Genomic DNA, 12,085 nt, shown 5'->3' on the forward strand with positions numbered 1-12,085 from the left:
TTTTAGCACCACAGAATAAAGAAGCCAACATGACTGAGCCCCATAGATGCTGTAAATAAGTTAAAAAGGACAGTACGCTTAACGGGCTTTTTCAGACGCAGGCCTGGTCTTTACAGAACTAGATGGACGATGCCACGAATCACAAAGGAACAGAGTGGAATTAAGCCAGTTTCATGAACGATGGAAATCAACAAGCCTTCGGATCAAGGGATCCAATACAATTTGTGTCACTGACTTTACCAAATGACTTGCAGATTAATAAGAAACATATATTTATAAAGCGCTTTCTTGATGATAAATTAGTTCATTCAAATAACAAACTATTTAAAAACCTTGAAATCACAACAAATGTATAGAATAAGGTATATTATGTCATTTTGTAGTTTTGATATGACCAAAAACTTAATCCATTTGAGATTACATGACCCCAAAAGTAAGAGGAACAGCTACAATAGCTCAAGAGATGTGAAGAACTTCACAAGAAAAAGTGATTCCTCTGAGAAAAAGACTGAAGTATAAGTGCACACGTACACACACAGCACAGTGTAAAACTGCTCCACAGTGAAAAAAACAGCAGTTCAGGCATCTGTTATTAATTAAAACAAAGAGCCAGGCATTCCAGAGCAGCAGCAGCAGCAGCAGCAGCAGCCCCCCCCCCCCCTCCCCCCCCCGACCGCCCACCAACTCTTATCTCTATCTTCTTTCTTTTTCTCTCTCTCCCTTTCACTCATCTGTTTGGGCCAAGGCTAAAGAGGAGTATGGTGAGCCATTCCTCAGCCCAGCTGGACTGATATTAAACAGAGAAAGTGAAAAGAACATGCCAGGTGTGTCTGTAAGGGTATTCTTTTTGTCCCAGAAGACTCTGCAATCACTCCAGCTCTCTATATTCACTTTAGTCCTTTCCTTTCACTTCTCACACACACACACACACACACACACACACACACACACACACACACACACACACACACACACTCTTCACAGAAACATCGGGTAGAAGGGAATGGATCGTGGAGTCAGAGCATAAATAACAAAAGCAAGGAGAGGGGCGGCGGAGGGGGTGTGGTGGAGGGGCTTTGAGTAAAGAGTGGGAAAAAGAGCCCAAAAAACGAACAGTCAGAAGAACATGGAAAATCCCTGGTTCCCATGCCAAGAATCCGGCAGAGCGAAAAAAAACAAACACACACACACACACACACACACACACACACACACACACACACACACACACACACACACACACACACACACACAGCTCAGAGCGGTAGAGGTAGTGATAAAAATAATCAGCTTTGGAGTCTGACAGATTCAGGAGAACTCTCTTGGCCTTTGCTATCTCTCCACTACTTGTAACATGTTTTTTTGGTTATAACTCACATAAAATGCAAACTGTTCTAATAATATTTGAAGCATGAATGAAAAAAAAAAAAAGAAGAACGAAAAGGCAGAAACAAATCACATGACACAGATTTTGCACATGCTGTATTTTATTTTCCCATTATTTTGTCTTCTTGGGAACACTATAACCTCATCTAACCACCTCTATTTTGGTTCCCCCCCCCTGTGTATGCATACGTACAATATACTATAAAGAAAGAAAATACACATGTATAAAATTGAAAGGCATGTAAAAGGGGCAGTGCTGGCAGATAACATAATCATGAATAATTCAGCAACTACGTATGCTAGCCAATTATATAGCGGTTGTGATAATGACCAGTTGCCGGCAGCCACATTACCGCTTAGTGTGCATGTCAACAGTTTTCCTTTCCCTGCCTGACGCTTGCGAGTGGCACAGCTGCTATCTATAGTTCAACTCTATTTTCAGACCATGCAAACGGGACGCAGTGGAAGTCTCACAAGCCTTTATTTACCGACCAGATCTGTGGAAAGAATGGCTAAACTACACTTGAGTCACACGCTGAATTGTCACTTGAGACCCAGTTTTAGGAAGAGAACAAACCAGGGTTAAAAAGATCATGGAAGTGCCTCAAGGCCTGGGAGTCAAACGGGATATTCATGCAAAGAATGCGACTTTTGATCTGGAGGACAGAGAGCACCAGGCAGGCTGGGTGAGAGTGAGGGTGGAGGAGAGCTGGTTCACTGTGGAGCGGGCCTTGCTAGCGAGGTACAGCAACTACTTCTGTGCTCTCTTTCAGTCTGGGATGACAGAAAGTCATAAGGACGAGCTCTACCTGAAGGGAGGAGTGCGTGCAAGGGGTTTCCTCATTGCCCTTGCTGTCTGTAGAGGAGAGGCACCCCCTATAGGTGACCCGGATGAGCTTGTAGAAGCTGTAGAGTGTGCCGCTTTTCTGCAGGTTGCATGTTTGGTGCAGCATCTTTGTGACATTATTGACTCAGACAACTGCCTATTGATTTACCATACAGCCTCCATCTTTGGGGTGCATGCACTCTTTCACAATGCTGCTCTTTTTCTGTGTGATGCTTTTGAAGATTTGAAGGATGTAGCAGAGAGTATGATTCCTGAAGACCTTCTTCAATATTCTCAATCATTGTGTCCTGCTAGTTACATTGCTATAGGCACACACTCTCCTTCAATGGAACTGCTTCACGACACGTTTAGGGTCGTTTGCTACCTTGATGAAAAAAAGGGAGATTGGAAGCATCTGACAAACCTCCCAACTCTCTGTAGCACCTCCATGGCTGGAGTGGCAGTGCTTGACAATCGATTGTACATTGTGGGGGGAGTCTACGGTTACGGCAAGGACACAGTGGACAGCAGCTTCTGCTACAACCCTGAGTCAGGGGTTTGGACTGCTCTTCCAGGTCCCCAGCAACTAAGATATGACTTCACCCTGCTGGGGCTCGAGGGCCGACTCTACGCTATTGGTGGTGAATTCCAAAAACGGACAATTTCCACAGCAGAGAGTTACGACGTTGAGAAAGGAGAGTGGAAATTTATACAACATGCACCAAGACCTTTAGCGTCCGCAGCTTGTGCTGTTGCAAGAGGGAGGATGTTTGTTTGCTTCTGGAAACCACCTGACACCACAGATATCTATGAATACATACCAGTGAAAGACGAGTGGAAACTTGCAACTACCATGATAAAACCTCAAAGCTATGGCCACTGTATGGTAGCCCACAGAGACAATTTATATGTGATGCGCAACGGGCCTTCTGATGACTTTCTGCGCTGTCTAATGGATTGCTACAACATCACGACAGGCCAGTGGACAGCCATGCCCGGAAACTACATTAACAGTAAGGGGGCGCTGTTCTCTGCAATGATAAGGGGGGACTCTGTGTTCACAGTGAAGCACATGCTAACTCTTGAGTACACCATCACTGGAGATGGATGGAAGCCCCGCAGGCAGATGAAGGGGTTTCCAAAGAGTGGATCACTGTGGACGTGTTTACTCAGGCTTCCCAAGAAGGGACCAGTTATACCACAGCTGGATGCAAAAGGAGAGGAAGAAGAAATGTCTTTGCCAGACACATCTGAGGGATTTGTGGAAGCTCTACTGCAACTGTGAAATAACTGCACAACCAAAAAACAATGTTTTGTTTTTTAAGGTTTCTAAGCTACAATACGAGTCTGAGAATTAAAAAGCACTGATTGACTAGTGACACAAATGTTCTTGCATGTCAATGCATTCACTTTCAAATGCACTCACACACACACACACACACACACACACACACACACACACACACGTGCTGACACTACACATTTGTTCTGATTAGCAACAGCTGCTACTGTAGTTTATATTAGGGGGAGGTGTGTGTGTGTGTGTGTGTGTGTGTGTGTGTGTGTGTGTGTAAAGTTCAAAGGCACTAACGGGATGTTCTAAACCTCTCATTCTCTATGTTTTTCTTGAAGTCACACTGGGCCAATTCAGGAGCCACCGGCCTCCCAGTTGACATAAAACACAGCTCTCTCACACACACACACACACACACACACACACACTCTCTTGGATACTCACTTCCCTAGTTGCTGCCCCGTGACTGATTAAATACCTGTTTCTGTGGGAGAATACATTTCACATAGCCTCAAGCTTGTGACTGAGGGTTTTGGGAAATGTGTTTGGCTTGTATGATCACAGACTACATTTGTTGAAGTATATTAAAAAACCAATGGCAACATGTGATATCAATCAATCATAGTTTATTTTGAATACTTAGAGGTGCTTAGTGACAGTAATGTTCTTACTGTAACAAAAGACCAAAATACTGTCAATTACATTTAAAGTCAGAATTTGTCTTTTGGCTCCTTTTGCATACCGTTGAAAATCATGGTTTCCACTACACTTTCCCATGTACTTTATTGAGTTCAGCAGTTCTACTGGGGTCAATTGTGCTATTACCATTCCCACCACAATGGCAGGGGCTCAAAAAAGCAAATAATTTCACATGTTAATCCAATCTGATGCGATCAAGCTGGTAATAACTTACAGCTCTGGGGGGCGGCAGGTCAGGGAGGCTCTTCTGTGGGACGGGGACAAATTTTGCTGCTTTTCCATTGACCAGGGCATCTGATCTGTCACCTAGGTCATGAAAGTACAGAGAGGGAGGTCAGCCAATAACAGAAAACATTTATAGTGGCTGTTGTACATTGAATGTACAGAAATAAACAACTTGTGAGTCAAAAATGTTATTCAACACTATTTCCAGATGTCCAGACGTCTCCTATACATATCACTAGCTCCTGGTATCCCTAACCCTCACTGTGAGCACAGACCCGTCATTGTTAAATCACAGTGACCGCATAACACAAGAGGAAGCATTTGTATGGTAGAAACAACCCTATTATGCAAAACACACACCACAGTACAAGGTCGAGAAAATTGAAGAAGAGATTTAGGAATTATGGTTCTCTGTGGATTTTCCCTTTTAATAACAATGGCCAGTGCTTCATACACATTTGTGGTTCCCAACCTGTTTGGCTTGTGACCTCCTAAAATAAGTTGTTGGGAAAGAATTATAAATAAAACAATAATTTCTTGCCAAGAGTAAAATGAGCAGATTGATACCACTCTCACGTCGATCCGTTAAATATGAAGCTACAGCTTGAAGACAGTTAACTTAGCTAAGCATAAACACTGGAAACAGCTGATGTATTTTCAGACAATGTGGATATAACATGTTAATCGTTGAGCGTTAGCGGTGCTGGTAAGTAGAGTTGTTACCTTTGGAGAAAGTCAGGCTGCCAGTCTGTCTTCTATGCTAAGCTAAGCTAAGCTAACATTCAGCTGGCTGTAGTTTAGACTGTAGCTCGGACCCCCAGTTTGGGATGATGATTATATCTCTGCCAATACTTATTGTCTAGGACTAGACCATTGTGTGCTACTTCCTCTCTCCTCAGACCTTTCACCTAGGTTCTACCTGAACATCAATGGCTCAACATAAACATACAAAGACAGAGCTTTAACACATTTTAAACATCTATTATTAAATGTTCTTCGTATATTTTTCCCCGTCTCAAACATGAACTTAACTACAATGTCCTTTAGTCTTAGATAACAAAAAGAAAAAAGGTTTGGACATGTTAAGTGTGTGACTTTGTTGCTCAGGACATTACGATTTCCAGTAAAGTGTTGTTTTATTTCATTTTTTTTTTTTTTTACCGTAACACTTAGGTCTAAAATGTCTTCAACTGAAATAGAAAGTGCAGGTTTGCAGTACGCTATCAATGATTAAGAAATCTCAATTCTCACATCTCAGCCCCCACTTTCTTTCAGTCTCTGTGAAAGAAAACTTGCGGCTTTGCTAGCGTCGTTGCTGAAAATATGTGTGTTAAGTCTAGGCCTCGCTAAAACCACATTCTTCATCACTGTCCAAACAAAACAGGTCGCTCTCAGATGGTGAGGAGCTCTGAAGAAACAGACAGGAAATGGTGGATGAGAAGAGGGGAGCTGAGGAGGGGGCGTTGCTTGTGGTAGCTTATTCTCATATCTGCTACTCACTTGAATCTTGTCAAATGATAAGATGCAATGACATAACAAGTATGCACTGGTGTTTGACCGACTTGGACAACATCAAAATACCAAAGTTTAGTTCCACGTTGCATATCATGTCTGATGAGGATACATGACATTTAATGCTAACTAAAAGGATTAATGTTTTCTTACAAGACTAAGCCATGCTAATGGCTCTGTGAGGCAGTGCTAACATCAGCGTGCTACAATAGCACGCTCACAATGACGAAGCTAACATGCTGGTATTTAGCAGGCAGGTATAAAATGTAACTTGCTGAGGTCACAAGATGATGTTAAAGGATCACAAAACTAATTAGGATTCAACGTGTCTGCACCATTGATATAGCCTATGTCATACATTTCATGGGAACCCATCCAGCAGTTGTTGAATTATTTCGGTATTGACCAAAGTGGTGGTCCGTCTGACATTACAATCCATAGAAAATGCTATATGGTCACATTATCCCCCATTTTCACTTTTAAGGTGGGATTCATCACAAAGTATCAGTATCACACTTCGGAGAGGAACCTTTTGAAACTCACACCTTTGCTGCCTTTGTCCTTCCCAGTAACAATGACTTTGTTCATGTAGATATACTCCTCATCAGCACCTGCATGGAAACAGAAAAACCAGGTTAACATCAGTATCCTTCCGCAGTTGTAGGCTACATTGAAGGTATTTACCACTAACATCGTGTCTAACTGAAGAAACTAAAAGAAGCCATTCGATACCTTAGTGCCAAACAAACTTTCATCATGTTTGTCAAAAGTCCAGGATTAAAAAGGGGGAACTTGATCCAAACAAGTGGCCTATTGTGCCGACAGATGGACGCATTATTGACACCCACTCTCACCGGGGCTGGCATTCATCGGACATTAGTCAGAAATCTCCTTGCCAGCACAGATAGAGCACTGTGTCACTTCTTCTATCTTTGAAGTTGTGAAGATTGCACAACGATGGAGCTCCTGAACTTGGTCCATCTGCTAAATCCAGTCCAAAAGAGTTTGCATTATAACCAAAGATATGACTGCGGTTTAGTTTTTAATTATACTTCCACTCAGTATCTTCATGGAATTTGTATTCACAAACAATAATTAGGAAGACCGTTTTTAGTTGTGTGGGCATAAAAAGTCAGAAAACCAGAGTATTATTTGATTAAAGTGAAAATAAGATAATATTATAACAAAGTGGTTTCCTCGGGAAACAATAAAAGCACAGTGATTCGGAAGTGCTTCACATGGTGCGAGCAGTTAAACATCGCTGGACAAATGATCAGGGCTTTCATTAGAGACTGAACTTGACTTCAAACGTAAATATTTACGGGTCAGTGTGAGCAGTGGTATCATTTTCGGCAATAAGCGGAGATGATGAAACCTCATGTCATACACCAATGCTGAAGTCAGCTTAGTGAGAAAAGGACTGTTTGGTTTAATGTCGGTCTAAGCATGGTGGAATAATTACAAGCTGGCGAAGACTTCGGCATAACATTGCCACATAAACAGTTTGAATGTCTTTTCTTCAACAATAAACCCTGTGGTTTCGGCATAGCAGGCTCCAGCTGGTTACTGTAACCTGTTATGGGAATTTGTTCCGGAGCTGCAGCACAATTTTGAGGGAGGTTGTTTCACTGAATTAAATATTTTAGCTGACTAAGATTATACCCCGAGAGGAAATCAAACAAAACTCTAACTTTGGGTGATACTCTGGAGAAGCTTTCTCCTTTGAAATAGATATTTCGAGGTGAAAACCAAACAACAGCAGATTGAAACTATGTTTTGCCTGTACAGTGAAAACAGATTTTCGGGGAACAGAGTTGAAATTCTATTTATAAGCTGCTGCTCAAAGGAAGTGAGCGTCCTCAGAGGATAAATGCAGCTTCGGAAAAACGATACAGCTTGGAGCCAGGAGAGGAAGTACGGAGAGACGAGTCCAGGACCTGAACATGGAAAAGAATGACTGCTGGTGTGTGTGTGTGTGTGTGTGTGTGTGTGTGTGTGTGTGTGTGTGTGTGTGTGTGTGTGTGTGTGTGTGTGTGTGTGTGTGTGTGTCTGTGTGTGTGTGAGAGAAAGACAGAGAGGGAGTAGCAAAACTCATGTTGGCTTTTTCAATCTAAAAATGACACTATAAAAGTGCCCAGTATATAGTTATAAAGAGCATGAAGCAAAGATCTTTGTACTGATGTTTTCATAGCTCAAAGTATGCAACTTTTCCCTAAATCACACAAAGCTAAGAGCAGCAGTCATACTGTATATTATTCCCAATTAATCACACACCTAGGGGCTGAGGCTTGAATGAGGCTCAGTGTAGCACCGGTTCACATCATAACTAACTTCCAGGCACCATAAATCACGACAGCCCACCAGCGGTTGCCACATTTTCATGTTGAGGGTCAGAGCCAGTGAGCAAGAACAACAAACTTGTCTTTGGCTGTTTGACAGGATACGTTAACGGGCCATGCTTCATTTTATGATGAAGCAAGAGCCACTTTGAATACATCTTGCTTGTAAGCCTAAAAACTAATAACCGCGAACATTCACAATTGTCAATCTGGTCATTTTGCAAGGGAAGTAGAAATGCAGGCAAAACTATTTAATACAGACACCACAGTGTGGTTTTCAGCCACCAAAATGGGATAAAAGACCCCAAATGTATTTTTTTAATACAAGCCTGCAAGGGTATAATTATTACATGGTGGTTACCGAGAGTTCATAATAGCAAAATAATACCAGAGTTGGTTGCTTGATAGCCGACAATGTAAGCTCATTGAATTGTGGGAAACGCAGGGCAGTGACCACATGTTACATAAGGTGCTTTGCATAAAGGCAGACTAACTGATTAGGCTTTCGAATAACCCGTGTTTAAAGATTTGTGGTTCAAACTCAACCGATGTAACTGTCATGTCATCACAAATACCACAACATTAAGGAATAACAAGGAACACGGAGGAAATGTTTGAGACCGCTTTTTCTTTTCTCGGAATGACCAAACTCTTGTTGGAAATAGTCTTCATCTTGTACCAAGGCTAACAGGCTGAGGTTTACATCTTCATCGTACCTACCTTGATTATGAAAAAGTGCTATTAGGATATCATATTTCTTGGAGCTGGAAGTCTACAGTAACCTTTTTTTTATCACTCTGAGGAATGAAAGATTGTCTTCCAGGAAGTAACCAAAGGGAAGGCACTGTGCTTTACACAATCAAACAACATTCTTGGAAAAGTAACATTGTATTTCTAAATTAAACAAATGTATCTAATCACTCATTTCTAAACCAGGAAGAGCAACTTTATTTATCTTTCTCTCCTGTAATTTTGAGAACTCGATCCTAACGTTGTCACCTACAGGTATGTACTTTAGAAAAGTTGATGCTCTACTGTACATACAGTATATCCACAACACTGAAAGTCAGGTCCATAGTACCTTCCTCTCTCTTTTCAACAACCAGCACGTCTATTTTTCATTCATACCATTGGAGGAACTGTAGGACCGCAGGAGATCAGACAGCAAGCCCTTCTGGATGGTGGCGTTCCCACTCAGTGTCTCCTTGTCCAGGATGAGCAGGAAGCGGTGGAGCTCCATCAGGAGCTGGTCCAGCACTGGTAGACACACAGACAGAAGAGATTTAGCTAAATTAAAATTCCTTTATGCTAAATGGTGTCAGAATATTAAAACAATGGCTTCAGGCCAGAACTGTGACAGTTCCCATCAGCAAGAAAGAGAAGAACTACGAGCGATATAAAGCCTGTGAAGTTTCCAGGAAGAAACTTTCAGAATATTATACTTTAATTTATGGAGTTAAACTCAATGACTTGTCTTTTAACACTGGATTCAGCTGCGAAATTTCTTTAGCTATTTCCATTCTCACTGTTGGGCCTTTGTGCCTCAAGCTGTGTGCTGTATGCCAACATTTAACATGGGAGCGACTCTTCAGAGGTTTTTAGCTGGCCACAAGTCGATAACCATTCAGACTTTATGTCATTCAGTTATAACTCTCTTCCAGTTGATTTTGACAGTTTCAAGTCTGTTTGAGGTTGTTTTGGGAGTTGAAAGGGTTTAGTGCAAGGTCAAGTCCAGAGGAGGGAGGAGCCTGGGCCCCGAGTCGGCGGGGCCTCTGTGTCTGGGTCTGGGTGCAGCCCACACACATCCTTCAGGGGTCAGCGCTGAGCTCACGGCCCTCTCCCCTGTGTGGGGAGCTCTTTGTGCTTCCCTTCACTGTCTCTTGGCCTCATGAATAGGCCCCTTGCTACAGTGGGCCTCAGTGTTTGAGCATTTCACCAAAATACCAGATAGAAGGGGGATAAAGAAGAGAGACCTTATTAAAAGGGAAAGGTGGGGTTAATATCAGAGGGGGTGTCATACTGTTCTTAGATACTGGAATGTATAAAAAGAATAGACACAATTTATGGTTTGTTTCTGTTTGTGTAGAGATTAAACAAAAAATATATCTAACATGTTCTGCTTCTGACCTCAGGTGTAACGCTGGGTTAGGTTCCTACTGCAGGTAGGAAGCTAGTTAGCTTTACATGCTAACGTTTGCGGCTCGTGTTGGAGCAGAGAATACTGTTTAATCCCGTCTTTGAGTACCACATATTGCTCTTTACAATCATTTTTGGACATTATATACTAATATACTCCTCAAGTAGGCCTAACTGCCTATAAAGTATTTGCACCCTTGACAAGTAACCTGCTGTAACTAAAAACAAAACTAACTTTTTAGAAAAACAGAAACCAAAACTGCCATTTATATGTCAAAAACATCTGACACTACTCAAGAATTGAACTCCACAACTGCTCCTCTCCGTTTGAACTCTTTTAAAACTGTCAGCTCGTCCGTTTTAGTGGCTCCTTCCGGCTCAAACTGATAACTGGACCTTGCGGAGGAGTACACTCATGCCCTCTCCCCTCTTTCCTACACTCCCACACATCAAAGGACCTCTGCATGGAGGGGTGGGGGGGCATTTCTGCAAAATCAGGTGTCAGACCACGGTAAGCTTTGCCTCTCGGTGGTGACGAGAGGCTTTCCCAAAGCTACAGCAAGCTGAGTTGTTTTTAATGACTCCTGCTCAAGCTGAGTCAACGTCTGCTGAGAGGCCCCGTGGTGGGCGGACCTGCACCATGGAAAACATCACTGTTTTGGACACACACACACACACACACATGTATTTAAAGTAATTAAAATGTTACTATACCGATTAAAACTTTTCATTATATTTCGAACAGTTGTTTAGCTGCTGATGTTTGGCTGCTCAGTATGAATCTAAACATTTTTCCAGCTTCTCCTCCTTGTGTGTTTGCAGAGATTGACTCTGATGGCCTTTTGGATTGGGGGACCCTGGGAAACTGAGTCAGCTGACAGGACAGGGAGGTCTGTAGCAGGCAGTCTCTGTGGGCTACGGGTTGGCTAGACTCCCACTGCACATCCAGTGAGGGACCGCAGCCTCCACAGCATAAACAATTCACTTCTGTAGAATGGCCCAAAGTAATCCAAGAGACCATCAGCCAGCCAGAGTGCTTCAGCGTTTCCAACTAAAGAAATATATTTCTGTCATGCAATTAGAACACAGTCAAGGGGGCAGATAACACTTAACAGAATAAAGTGTGTGAGACTTTCAAACACTGCATTAGGGGAATTTCTCTTCCTCATGCCTTGGGTTGTACTTCCTGGTTTGCTTCATTAAAGCATACTGTCTTTGTTTGCTTGTCTCTATCTGTTTATCTTATCGATAGAAAAAAAAGGCTCTTTCTTTCAATTTGGCTAAATTCTTTTTTTCATAGCCTTCCTAAAATAAGCAACCATAAAATGTCTTTGAATGTCTATCTGTGCTTCCACCTGTACATCTGGACTACAAATTGTTTTTTAATCTTCAAGCCCATCAGCTAACCTCCTGTGTGTCCTGTCAGGAGGAAGATGGCAACGAGGTCTTACTAAAAAACGAACTGAAACAAAGTGGTCGGCGAAGGAATGGAATAGACCAAAATAGGTCTGCATTCAAAAAGTCTGAATAGGGGCTTTTCATTCAAAGAAGAGAAGGAATTGAACTCGGGTCTGTACCACCATTCTCCTTGTTAAATTTGACGAAATCTTCTTCTGAACAAGAGGGTCTTGTCAGGATCCTGGCAGCATTTCTTATTCTGAGAGGCTT

The 12,085-nt window shown here is 42.2% G+C and overlaps 2 protein-coding genes across 5 annotated transcripts in view; one reads left to right on the forward strand and one right to left on the reverse strand.

Annotated features, from left to right (window-relative positions):
- Positions 1–12,085, reverse strand: part of afap1l2 (actin filament associated protein 1-like 2) — a 34,281-nt gene that overhangs the window by 13,742 nt on the left and 8,454 nt on the right. For all 4 annotated transcript variants that reach the window (XM_029456000.1, XM_029456001.1, XM_029456002.1 and 1 more), the window contains exons 2-4: positions 9,410–9,538; positions 6,488–6,553; positions 4,420–4,511 (exon numbers count right to left, since the gene is read on the reverse strand). In XM_029456000.1, coding sequence (XP_029311860.1) covers positions 4,420–4,511; positions 6,488–6,553; positions 9,410–9,538 — 287 coding nt within the window. The remainder of the gene's footprint in view (positions 1–4,419; positions 4,512–6,487; positions 6,554–9,409; positions 9,539–12,085) is intronic.
- LOC115024453 (kelch repeat and BTB domain-containing protein 13) lies at positions 1,730–3,695 on the forward strand. Its single transcript, XM_029456006.1, has one exon. It carries the CDS (start codon positions 1,980–1,982, stop codon positions 3,495–3,497), a length of 1,518 nt encoding a protein of 505 aa, XP_029311866.1. The 5' UTR covers positions 1,730–1,979; the 3' UTR covers positions 3,498–3,695.

The sequence above is a fragment of the Cottoperca gobio genome, chromosome 19 (assembly GCF_900634415.1).
Source record: "Cottoperca gobio chromosome 19, fCotGob3.1, whole genome shotgun sequence".
Classification (NCBI taxonomy): domain Eukaryota; kingdom Metazoa; phylum Chordata; class Actinopteri; order Perciformes; family Bovichtidae; genus Cottoperca; species Cottoperca gobio.